The sequence below is a fragment of the Zonotrichia leucophrys genome, chromosome 4 (genome assembly GCF_028769735.1).
Source record: "Zonotrichia leucophrys gambelii isolate GWCS_2022_RI chromosome 4, RI_Zleu_2.0, whole genome shotgun sequence".
Lineage (NCBI taxonomy): Eukaryota > Metazoa > Chordata > Aves > Passeriformes > Passerellidae > Zonotrichia > Zonotrichia leucophrys.
The window spans coordinates 40,918,558-40,931,417 of record NC_088173.1 but is presented as its reverse complement, the minus strand read 5'-3'; the positions used below and the strand labels follow the sequence as shown (position 1 = coordinate 40,931,417).

Genomic DNA, 12,860 nt, shown 5'->3' with positions numbered 1-12,860 from the left:
TGTGAAACTTTTAATGTCTTTCTCTAGGTTTCTGGTTCCAATTTCAAGTGTTATCTGTAATGACATTACCGCTTATATTTTTGGATTCTTCTTTGGCAGAACTCCATTAATTAAGGTAGGTGCTTAGGCATTTCCTTGCTAACGAGCTTTTACAATTTATAGCAATTTTGTTACTTGTTCAAAAACATGTTAATGGAAAAAAATAGTTTACACTGTACTACATGATTCACAGCTTTGCTAAAAAAGTCCAAACTGACTATGCTGTTCCTGAAAATTTGAATATGGGGAACTGGGATTAATGTGAATGTGATATTTGTGTTACAGGATAATGCAGTTTGAGCCTATTGCATCATTTATAATTGCATTCTTTTTGGATTTCAGATGCATGTTTGGCTGCATACCTACTCCACAGTAACTTTTTTAAAATAAGTCACTAAGTTATATATACACCTGCTCCTCTCGTTGACTGAGAAGGGCTCAAGCATTAATCTTCCTGTTCTGGTAGAATATGCAAGACCCCACAGAAAGCCATTAATTATTTTCATGAGGTTGCCATGTTAACTTTTGGGGATTTAGTTGGTTCTGATACTAAAATGCTCTTAAATTGAAAATGTGATAGAATTTGGCAACAGCTTGTCACACTGGTCTTTCTAGTTATTTGCTGCATTAGTTATCCAGTCTGTGCAGAGAGCTTGTGTCTCCTGAGGAGCATCCCCAGCACTGGGTCTCCAACAGAGCTGAGGTGTGCTCCTGCAGGTCTCCCAGTCTTCTGCATGAAGGGAGTTCAGCTGCTTAACCTGGGTCAGCAGCAGCCAGAGATGAGGTGGGATGGGAGCTCTCCCTTCCCTCAAATTGGCCACTGGCACCAGACAAAGTTGGTTGGTTGGCTTTTCCACACCTTGCCTGGAATGGGTCATGACCATACTCTTCTCAGTAGCTGCAGCTGCTGACATTCAGTATTTCACAGAAACCTTTGAAAAACAAAGCAGGAGGCTAATTTTCACAAACAAGATCAAGAAATACCGTAAAAAAGGGTGCAATGATTTAACTGATGGACTAACACTATCTCTTTTGTGCCTAGCTGTCTCCTAAGAAGACCTGGGAGGGTTTCATTGGAGGCTTCTTTTCCACTGTTGTATTTGGATTTATTGTGAGTAAGCCTGGGACACTCATAGAACCAAAGAATGGTTGTGTTTGGAAGAGACCTTTAAGATCATCTCTTACAATGCCCCTGCCATGGACAGGAACACCTTCCACTACCCTAGATTGTTCAGAGCCCATCTAAACTGGTCTTGAACATTTCCAGGCACATGGCAATTTCTTTGTATAGAATCAGTCTTCATATTTTTACTTGAAACATCCAAATTTATAACTAATTTTATCTCAAACTCCTGAAAGCCTCAGGGTTAGGATGTTTTTTTGTCTAGAGAATTCTGCCAATTCATAACTAGCTGCAAAGGATAGGCAAGGTTTTAACCTCTACTGAAGAGATCATATTGACCATTTTCTGCCATTTCTGTTACAGTATCTGGAATAATTTTATCTATTAGTTGTATACCCATTTTGAAATTGAAGTTTACCAGTAGCATTATTTATGCTTTGTGAAGTAGTCCTTCTGTGTTACATGCTTTATAATGATATTTCTCCTGGAAAGCAATTTACTCTAATGACATGCACAGATGATAATACCATCATAAATAACTGTTGTGATAAGTAATTTGTCACCAAGGTCAGCAGAACCCATAATAGCCAAACTTAGTAGATGAGATATTCAAGTTTTAATGGACAAGTGAACTGCAAAAAAATTATGAGTGGATGACATTTTTGGATTTTTTAATACAGAAGATAGAAATCTGAGAGACAGAAAAAGGAAAATAATTTGGGAAATCATCACTAAGCTCATGGAACATCTGCCTTGTTGAGGCACTCCAGTTAAGGCAGGCTGATTTTTCTCCATTCGGTGTCTCTTATTAGAAAGATTTTTATTACCCTGAGCTTGTGGTGATAAAGCCATTTACTGTGGAGTTTTTGAGTGTAATAACAAACGCCTGATTCAGGAGTTCTTGTTTTGCTTTTCAGTTTTCCTATTATTTGGCTCAACATCAGTACTTTGTCTGCCCTGTGGAATACAACAGTGAAACCAACAGATTTGTGACAGAGTGTGAACCTTCAGAGCTCTTCCAAATGAAGAAGTACTCTGTGCCACCATTGCTTCAGGCTGTATTGGGATGGGTAAGGGGAAAAAACAGGCTTTAGTTAAAATTGAAATCCTGCTTAAATGGGTTTCCAAATAATTTTAGAAGGATATCTGAATGCTGGCAAAGTTTAACCTTAAGAACTGGGTCGATACCATGAGCGCCTCCATTGCTCCTACAGGGGATGTGGTCACCTGAGGGAACCTGCCTGTGCTCTCTTTGTGCTGCACGTGGATGTCACTGAGGCATTTTGCAAACTTATTTTTGAAGAGCAACCTTTGAATTTTCTGTGGGAAGTGGACAAAGTCTTATTATGGCTGGAAATAGTGGCAAGCTGAAGTAAGCCTGTAGGGTGTAGCTGCTGTTAGGATTGGAGTTTTGCTCTCTTCTCCACACAGAATCCTGTGTGTTAGTGCCATTACTTCTGTGCTGTGTGAAAAAGTACTACCAGCAATAGTATATGTAATGTACTCTCTGACCCTTTAAATATGTAAGCTAAAGATGCCTACAGTCAAACATATTGAAACACAGTGTTAATTATTTTTCTTGTAGGAAACGGTGAATATGTATCCATTTCAGTTGCACAGCTTTGCACTGTCAACATTTGCCTCATTAATTGGGCCATTTGGAGGATTCTTTGCCAGTGGATTTAAAAGAGCTTTCAAAATCAAGGTATGTAATGAATCCTGTAAGCCTCTAAATTGTCTTTTGTTTTTCTCTTTGGATTAGATAAATTGGTGGGTTAGGGATTTTTTTAAATCCTTCATTACAATTGTATTTCTACTGAGTTGCAACAATGTTTTGGCTGGTTTTTAGTATCAGAAGCAGGACTTAGTTTTATCAGGTGTTTGTGCATGATATTCTTCAAACTTTGCAGAGTCAGCATGTGACTTCAATGCTGGAAATCTAAGAATCATTTGGTTACATAATTTGGACAATAATTATTCTTCCAAATCATGTTGCAGAAGTGGTTTAGACAAGCAAGATGTGAGATATTGTACTTGACATGAAGGGCAATCTGGAGACACCTCAAAAGTGCTGACAGTGGTTTACCTTCAGATTTTGGCTGGCTGGTTTTTACAGGTGGCATTGGTGTCACAGGCAGATGCTGGTGTGTCAGGTTCACCAAAGCATGAGATGTTTGGCTGCCTTTGCCAAACATCTGCCTTGTAACAGGAGTGTGTACTGGCAAATTATGTGACCTGCTACCCTCTGTTTATTGCAAGGTGTGCGCTGTCGCTTGTGGCAATTCTGTCCTTGGCTGGTATTAAATGGCAGCAGGAGTATGGCAAGAGGGCAGCCCCAAATTTCTCCCGACCTTCTTTATGTCTTGGTAGGACTGCTGTAATTCTTACCCTGTTGCTTGTTGTTCATGTTGTTGTTCCGTATGTCCACCAAGCCGGCATGTGCTTTGCACAGAATTGTGTAAACCTCTCTGTTTGTGCTGAACTCCTGTACATATGCTTATACTTAACCCTCTTTCTCATGCTGGTCCCAGCAGCTTGCCCAGCACTTTGCTGGCCACAGCACTCTCATACCTGTACTGCCACATAGCAAAAGACTTTGTGTGAAGAAGGAATTTGGGGTGAAAAAAATGCTGCTGAAAAGCAGCACTTATTCTTAAAGTAGATAAGTAAAAAAGTAGATTCCTTTTAAAACTTCTGGGCCCCGAAGTGATGACTTAAGGACTGACAGAAGTCAGGGATGTTGTGCTGAAGGCAGTGCCCTCCATGCCTGCCCCACATTGGGCAGAACTAGTTTAACTTGCTGGCAGTCATCCCACATTACTAAGGTCAAGGTTTTCACTCAGAGAGGACACGAGTGAGTGTGGCTGACAGAAAGGATGTCTGAAGGTATTTCTATTGATAAACCTGTTCTATAGATGAGCTAGATAACACAAAGGTAGTGTATCGAGCTTTGTTTGCATCAAATTTTTTTTTTTTCAGTAGTGATAATTTTTTCACAGTGTGTTTTTTGATTCTGTTAGATGAATTTATATTGTTTGCACATGTTATGGTTTTTAACTATGGTAGATGATAAAGCAAAAAAGGTCTTAAAGAGGAGAATTAGATTCTGCAGAGGCAAGAAACAACAGCCAGCAGCTTAAGAGGTTTGCTACAAAACAAAGTGTATATAGGCACACAAGTGTTCTCAGTACTGGCATACCTGCACCTGACCTACTACTGTCCTCTTGTGCAAAACTGTGGACAAATTGCTGCTTCTCTTCTTTTTCTTCTCACCCCTTGGCTTGCCTTTGCAGTTAAAAACTCCTTTAGCAAAGGAGCCTCTTGCTAACTTTTGGCTCCAGGCAGTGAAACCATGGCTTACTTGCAGCCCTAATGTGCTGCTGCCAAGAGATAACATCATTGGTGTGTTTCATGGGAACCACTGACCATCTTTTTTTTTCTTCTTTCCCCTTTTTGTCCTTCACACCCAAAAGGATTTTGCAGACACAATCCCTGGGCATGGTGGCATAATGGATCGCTTTGATTGTCAGTACTTGATGGCCACTTTTGTTCATGTCTACATCACCAGTTTCATAAGGTATGGACTTTTTACAATATTAATTACTGAAACATGCACAGGAGCTGTGCCATAATGAATGCGTAAGAGTTATGTTAGCATAGCAGAGATTGCAGGTTGCTAAATAGGATTTATCCACTCACTTCAAATACAGGGCTATTAAGAAAACGGTGTCCCTGCCTAGGGACATTGTGTCAGGTTCAAACTATGCCTGAATGTTTCTGTGACTTCTATTGAAGGTAATGTGTACCTGAAATACAAGAAAGTTTTGTGTAGCAGCCTAGCAGAAGTTTTACTAGAATTTACTGATTACAGAAAGGTGTGGGATGGGGTTTCAGGCAGGAGGGTTGTGCAGCATCTGCTTTCCCTGTGTGGTTCCTAAAGAGCTTGTAGATTGAGAGACTACAGTTCTTCCCATGAGTTTCAGTATTTCTCAGTTGCTTGGCTTTGGATTTTCTGTTTAGGATGAAAATGCTATAGTTAAAGAAAGGAGACAACTTCCTAAAATATTGCTCATCTTTCCTGAACCACACCAGCTTTCAAGATGAAATCATGGGAATCACAATTCTCTTATAACAGACATTTTAGTTTCTGAGGCAGAGGTGGTTCAAGGGGCCAAATCAAGACATGCTCTTAGTTTTGTAAATGCATATGGCTAAATAATTACTAGATACCTAATCAGCAACAGATTCTTTGCCTTATATTTGGTTCATCTTAGAAGTAGATTGTAAATGGCTAGCTAAAAATGTGGCTGATATTTGGAAAAGCTTGGTTTAATTTGCAGTTTTCTTTACTGACTTGGCCAATTTCCCATTTATTTCAGTAGTACATAGCTGATCTGGCAGACAACAGAAACTAAATAAGGATATGCTAATAAAAAAATTTATTACAGTGATAAAAGACAAATCAAGGAATCTTATTTGTCATAAGACTTCTTAATATCCCCATTGGACAGCAAATAGAAATGCTTTTAGTTTCTGTTTATATTTAGCTAAGAGTATGCTTTGCCAGTAATGCTGGCCCATGCATCCTGAGGAGACAGATTGGGAGAAATCTGTAACTTGGTGCCCTCAAGACAGGGAAGGCATTGGTTGGACAGCAAGAGGAAATCTAAAAGGCTCATTAGAGCTGTGGTCACAAAACATTTTTTTTTGCATTGACAGGGGTCCAAATCCCAGCAAATTACTGAAACAGCTGTTGATACTTCAGCCTGAACAACAATTAAGTGTGTATAAAACCCTGAAATCTCACCTCGTTGAAAAAGGGATCTTGCAGCCATCTCTAAGAGGGTAGTTTGTCAAAACAGAGGACTAGAAGAAAACTCCATCTACCAGAAGCCTGCGGAAAAACATTGCGAAAGTGCACATAAATAATGGCTAAAGGAAGAGTAGTTTATAGTCTGGAACAGGTGAATGTTTCCTGAAATGAATGTGAATGCTATGACTTCCTACTAGGACACTAAAGATTTCTTCCTCCTAAAATAATTCAAATGCTTACGGAGTAATGGTACACATGCTGTGCATTTTAGTTCCTGAGATGGATGGCAGCAGCCGTTCTTCAGCACCCAGCCTACTAGTCTTTGTATTTCAGAAAAAAAATTATGAAATTCACTGTAAGTTTTTAATGAATTATTTAAAGCTGTATATCTTAGCAATACCTTTTTGGTCTCCGATGGTTAATGAAGTGTAAACATGTCAGGAAGGCAGTAACTTCTGTATAGGCTGATGCTGAAATTACTATTGGCCAGAAAACACTTGTTAGCCTGGTCAAAGAAGTAGTTCAAGCCTGCTCTATCAGACTACCTGTATTTACTTAGTTGTTATGAAGTTTAAACTTAGCTCTGTTTTTAATTTAACAGCTTTCTTATGAAACCATTTCATGCTTTCAAGAGAAAAATACATTTATGGAAATACAGCTGGGCATTGAAATACAGTTGGGTAGTTCAGGCTGTGAAGCTGCTATTTTTGTTGTTGTTGCTAACATTACACATCATGAACAAGTCTGTACCTCCAGGAGTAGAGATTACAGAATTCTCCAGCCCAATAAACAGATCAGGGAGAATCTGAAGCTTAAGTCCCTAGTTTCCATGGCCAGGTTGGTGTCTAAAGACAGAAATTCAAGCCTTATTCCTTGTGCCTCCTAACTGCTTTGTAGAACCGGGGTATTTCCTTCTTTTTAAAAGCACTTTGAGGTCCTGACTAACAAGTGAGGTTTAAGTGGTGTGTTGGTGTGTATCAGTGTGTTACTCAGTGAGGGCAGAAACTTTTATCTCGTGAATGTGCACAGTGCAAGACAGGATGCGTGGTTCTTCTGCTGTATATCTTTATTTATTAAGAAGATCCTCAAGCAAGCTTGGGTAACCACAAAGGGGTTTGAATGGAGAATTTTTATAGAAAGCAACTATTCTGTAGACTTAGTGGGATATATGAGGAGAATTAATGCTCCATTATTCTAAATCGTAGTTGTTTTACAACTTTTTTCATCATGTAACATGTCTTGATGCAAATAAAAATATGAACTTTTTTTGAAATTACAAAAATTACTGCTGTACAAACAGAAAGCACAAATGCCAATTTTGTCTTCATATACTGTAAATTGATACAATTTCATTTTTCCAACTAACTGTAAATAAGTTTCTCTACATACCGATGCCATATCTATGTGTGTGTATATAAATTATTAAAAGATGTATGTATATATACTAAAGATTAAAATTTAAATGGTTGGTGCTACTTGAGGATACGATTGTGGAGAAAATTTGGGTGGGTGATAAGATGTATCAGTAAAATTCAAACTGCTTTTTATTGAACACCACATAGCTGAGACCACCGTGCACTCTGTTTTGCACTTGAGCTTGTACAGCTTGTGTATGGAAAGGCAGCCCCTTGTAGATTCAACAAAATCCAGGTCTGAAGGAATTCCTGTTAATGTCAAGTATTGACAGACTTAAATTATGTCTGACTTGGAGATTGCAGTACTGTATTGAAGGAGCACTCCAGGAGATGAAAAACATCACCTGCTGCTTGTCCATCAGTGGCTCTGTGACTTGGCATATTAGTTGGAGGGGACTGAAGTTCAGCCCTCACTCCAGATAGAGCACAGCCTGAAGTTAAAAGGTAGCACAGCTACCTTTGGAAAGATGATTTAAAAAGAAGTGAAGAAAAAAATGTGAAGGAAACCAAAGTAGAATATCTTCAAAACTAGCTTTTAGATGAGTCTTTGGTTATGTATGGGGCTCTGGTATATGTTTTAATAAAATGCAGCCATACTGGAACTAGTATCTCTTTATCCTGGGTATTAAAAAAAAAATCTAAATATTTTAAAAATATATAGAGAATATATATATAAAAGGGTAATTGTTACTTCAGAAACTTGAAATTTTTAGTGTAATTTTATAGCATGTACAATAAGGAAGTTAGAATATATTTTAGTATTTAATACAACAGAGCATATGAAATTAATTGTTGTCAATGTGCACAATAGAAAATTCAACACTGCAATTCTGCTTTTCAGTGTTAAAATGAAGATGGGATCACCTGTGAACTCACTCATCAATTTTCTAGGTAGAGTAATAGCTTCCTTCTGGTTTAGGCTTGATGTGGCTGAGCAGGATCTGTCTCTGTGAAGTGACATCCATACTTGGTTACTATAAAGAGAATTTACCACACTGGCTACTTCTGTTAGTTCAAGCATTGCAACATGATCAACAGGGAAGTTAACTTTGTACATCAGTGATTCCTTTCACTTGCACTTTTGTCCCAAGTGGCTATAATTACCTGCTGAGCAAAAAAGAAAAATGTATATTCTGTAAATATTGTAAATGGTATGAGCATTTAATGTCTGTTTTAGTTTGACTGTTTCAATCTTTCATTGAAGCAGGTGTGTAAAAAAAAAAAATAAAATTGGGACAGAAGTCCTCCTGTCTTATTTCCTCTAGCATGTATAGTGGGTGGAGTTTTCTTAACAAGAATTTATATTCCTTTGATTCCTTACATTTGTGTTCTTAATAGAAAGTCTGCTATTAATTTCCAACCTTTTGCCCCTCCAGGCTTCAGACTATCCATGTCTGTTGCTGAAAATTGTACAGTGTGCTTCGTGTCCAAAAATATGCAAGCTTGTCATCTTTTCCTGAAGGTGCTCACTCCAACAATACTTATATAGACCTATCACACTTCACCATTTGTGGTGCTGAAGGGGTGGCAGCTGGCAGCTGCCTCTCCCTGCTTTCCTGTTCCTTCCCTTTTAAGTCTTGGATTTGAGGCCCTTCACCTCCTGCAGCCTCAAACAAGCCAGGTAAAAAATGCATCTTTATTTCTAAATTACACAGAGTGTAATATCTGTTAAACACTGACTCTCAGCCAATTGGGTGTGTGCTGTGCACCTCCTTGGGTTTTAGGAAACTTATAGAGAAGCACAGAGCTTTCCTGTGGTCCACATCTGCTTCCTAATGGTCTTCTGAGGGAAGGAAGGGGAAAATTAGCAGTGAGTTTTCTCCTGCTAGACAGGTAACGTTTGGGACTCACACAGAGTCCTTTTGTCCAGCTGGTACTACTACCTAAGTTGCAATTTCCCTTTCTCTTGCAAGTAGTTTCCCAATTATAAAATGGATATTCAGTTCCTTGTTTGGCAATTTCAAATTGCATGAACTTAAGCATGAGTCCTGTATGTGACAGGATGCCAGAAACAGGTGGGAATGTGTCACCCATAAACACATACCCAATTTAGGTCAGAAAATACCCTCAACATGATTGAGTCTAGCCATTAGCCCAGCAGTCCAAGTCCTCCATGAATGTACAGCTGAGTACTACAGACACTGGGATTTGTTCATTGCATACATACTGCACCCTGCCCTCTCAATTCTGATGCTTGCTCCTTGGTGAATACAGGGACATATTTTGATCCCTCAAGGAACAGGTGATGACAAAGACTGCTTATTATAAGGATTTTGTTAGCATGCACATATCCTTTGCAAGTGATTGTGTAAATATTTTCACAGGGAAGTCAAGGTTTGGCCCCCTTTAATTGCCACCAGGTGACTTGCACTTGTCTGTGTTGAGGTGCAATAGAAGCAATTTGCTTCCTCGAGTGGTTGCTGCTCCCATATGAAGTGACTGGGCCAGTTGTCCCCAGCTCAGCAGGAACTTGAGTTTTGAGCTAGTCCCATGCAGTTTTCAGAGCAAGAGGCTGATTTTCACTTCTGCTGTTGGGACCCTGCTCTTTGATTGCAGGAAGTGAAATACTCGTGCTATCTGGCAGATATCATGCACACCTCTAAAGAAAACATACTGAGAGCTCTTATTGCCCAATAGTGGCTTATATTGCCTACCTAACTGAGGCTTATCATTGGGGGTTGTATGTACTTGGAGGGTGTGTGTAGCTCTGCATACTTTGACCTTGTTTTTGATGTGACAAACTGTGATACAAGCATGGGCTGTTCCGGGACAGAGAGAAAAGCAAGCTCTGCCAGACTCCATGCTGTGTCATGTCCAGCTGCACAAAACAAGCTTCTGACTTCAGATGGAAGCAAACCTATAAAAGCATGTCTGTTGGCCCAGCTGGTCCCATGGACACCAAGGATGAGCCAGCCACATGCCTGAGTCCAGTGTTGTCCAAGCGAGGGCAAGCCAGGCCGAGCCATCACAGAGAGCAGCACTGGCCAGGCTAGCTCAGCACCCTCACACCCACCAGCACTGGCCATGCACCATCCCCTCCTTCCTGGGAAGATCCCCCAGTGCCTGGAGAGCAGGCGGGAGCTTGTCTGATGTCCACACAGTTCCCATGACAGATCTCCTCCCCTGTCCCTGACATGATGACAGCAACAGTCCCTGTTCAGGAGGGCACTCAGGGCTGTGTGCAGGGCCTTCCTTGGCAATGACCTGTCAGTGCCCTGCTCCCAGTGCCAGGCAGGTGCCTGGAGACAGCTGCTCTGAGCCTCAGCGGCGTCCTCTGAGAGAGTGACACAGGGAAGCACAGCAGGGATGGATGCAGGGACAGTGCCCCAAGCATCTGGCTGTCCCCAGGCCATCCTGCTGCCAGACTATTCTTGGCCATGTCTTCATGACACCAGTCTGTAACTCCCCTTCAGACATTATGATTAGATCTAGTTCATTTCTATGAACATTTTGCAAACAGACTGTGTTTTATATGTATTTGTATATAATATAATTTTTCTTCAATAAAACTCAGTTTAGCCCAATTACCGACATTGTGTGCATAAAAAAATTTGATTCAAAACCAAAAATAATGTTTTTATATGGTCTCTTATATCTTCCATGGAACACATGCACTGGAAATGGAATCAGGTACCAGGGCTTTGTGATGAGGGGCTGCATCGTGCCCAGAGACCACTGTGACACTGCAGGGCCCCGCTCTGGCTGTGGGGGATTGAAGGAGTGCAGAGCCCTGGGGTGCCCACTCTCAGGAAAGCCCTTCCCGCAGGAGGTGCATCTCCCCTGGAGCCCCAGCAGCAGAGAGTGTCAGACAGACATGGAGAGCCATGTGAAGAATGCCAAGTGCCAGATACAGAAGGGGCTGCTGGGCCTGGTCTGGATGTGCCAGGTGAGGGACAGGCCGGCTGTGGGATGGGGCTGCACAGAGCTGCCTAGGGGCTGGGCTTGCTTGGCACTGTGAGGGACACTGTGCCAAGGCAGCTGCCTCCATCCCACTCCTCTTCCCTCCTGCAGGGGGGACAAAGGCAGCCAGAGGCAGTGCCTCCGGACACCCAGCCCCAGGCCTCAGACCTCAATGGAGACAGGCTGCCACTGCTTCCACGGAGCTCTCGGGATGGCGGGAAGCACCCCAGCACCCTGCCAAGCAAGAAGAGCCTTCCTCAGCTGCTGCAGTGGAATGGCCGGGCCCGTCCCAAGCACAGGGCTCCGAGGAGAAATGCCACCCTGCCATGGCAGCAGGAGACACTGAAAGGGAACTCCCGCAGCAGGAGGAGCAGCTTCCAACCCTGACATGGATGCAGGTCTTGATGGATCGATGACAGCCTGGCCATCCTGTTGTCAGACTACTCTTGGCCGTGGCTTTGTGAGACCAGCCAATGATTCCCCTTCAGACTGACTATGATTAGATATGTTTCATATTTTTACTACAAATGCTTCACAAATAAAATTTATTGCACATATCTATATAGTAAGTGTTTGATTTTCTTACCTAAACTGTCAATTTACCCAATTTATTTGAGTTGTGTGCATAGAAAAAATTGGTTCAAGTCCAAAAAGCTGAAATAAAGTACAGTTTTAAATTTCACAGGGTATTCTTATTACCTCTAAGCAGGTGAGAGCTCCTGCAGGCATCAGAACTACCTGTCTTATAGTTGTTGTATCTGCTTAAGGTATAAGAACCGAGGGATAAATTTTTTTGTATAATTTCTTCTGTCTGCCATGGAAGATGTGCACAGGCAGTGGAGCCCGGGTTCAGCTGCCAGGGCTTTGTGATGAGGGGCTGCATCGTGCCCAGAGACCACTGTGACACTGCGAGGCCTGGCCTTGGCTGTGGGGGATTGAAGGAGTGCAGAGGCCTGGGGTGCCCACTCCCAGGAGAGCCCTTCCCGCAGGAGGTGCATCTCCCCTGGAGCCCCAGCAGCAGAGAGTGTCAGACAGACATAGAGAGCCATGTGAAGAATGCCAAGTCGCAGATGCACAGGAAGCCACTGAGCCTGGACGTGATGCACCACGTGAGGGACGGGGCAGCAGGGACAGGCCGGCTGTGGGCCGGGGCTGCACGGAGCTGCCTGGGGGCTGGGGCTGGGTTTGCTGGCACTGTGGAGGACGCTGTGCCAAGGCAGTGCCTCCATCCCACTCTTCCTCCTCCTGGTCTTGCTTCCCAAGGGTCCGTCACAGGCCGCCAGAGGCAGCGCCTCTGGAGAGCCAGGCCCAGGCCTTGTCCCTCCATGGGGGCAGGCTCAGACCGCTCCTCCACCCACAGAGCTCATGGGATGGAGGGCTCCCCAGCCATCATGTGAAGTAAGTGGAAGCCCTTGCAAGGGCTAAAGAAAGCTGGTCAGGCCCATCCCATGTGCAGGGCTCCACAGAGGAGTGCCAGGAGGGAAGGAGCACTTGCCTCCCTGACTTGGTCTTGGTGGCTCCATGGCAGAGCCAGGCAGGTGACTGCCATGGACAGGACAGGATGGGACAG

At 42.5% G+C, this 12,860-nt stretch overlaps 1 protein-coding gene across 1 annotated transcript in view; it reads left to right on the top strand.

Annotated features, from left to right (window-relative positions):
• CDS1 (CDP-diacylglycerol synthase 1) overlaps positions 1 to 8,634 on the top strand; it is a 29,261-nt gene extending 20,627 nt beyond the window's left edge. The window contains exons 8-13 of the mRNA XM_064711264.1: positions 28 to 115; positions 1,082 to 1,150; positions 2,080 to 2,232; positions 2,748 to 2,867; positions 4,636 to 4,739; positions 5,882 to 8,634. Coding sequence (XP_064567334.1) covers positions 28 to 115; positions 1,082 to 1,150; positions 2,080 to 2,232; positions 2,748 to 2,867; positions 4,636 to 4,739; positions 5,882 to 6,011 — 664 coding nt within the window. The 3' untranslated portion in view covers positions 6,012 to 8,634. The remainder of the gene's footprint in view (positions 1 to 27; positions 116 to 1,081; positions 1,151 to 2,079; positions 2,233 to 2,747; positions 2,868 to 4,635; positions 4,740 to 5,881) is intronic.
• The last annotated feature ends 4,226 nt before the right edge of the window (positions 8,635 to 12,860 follow it).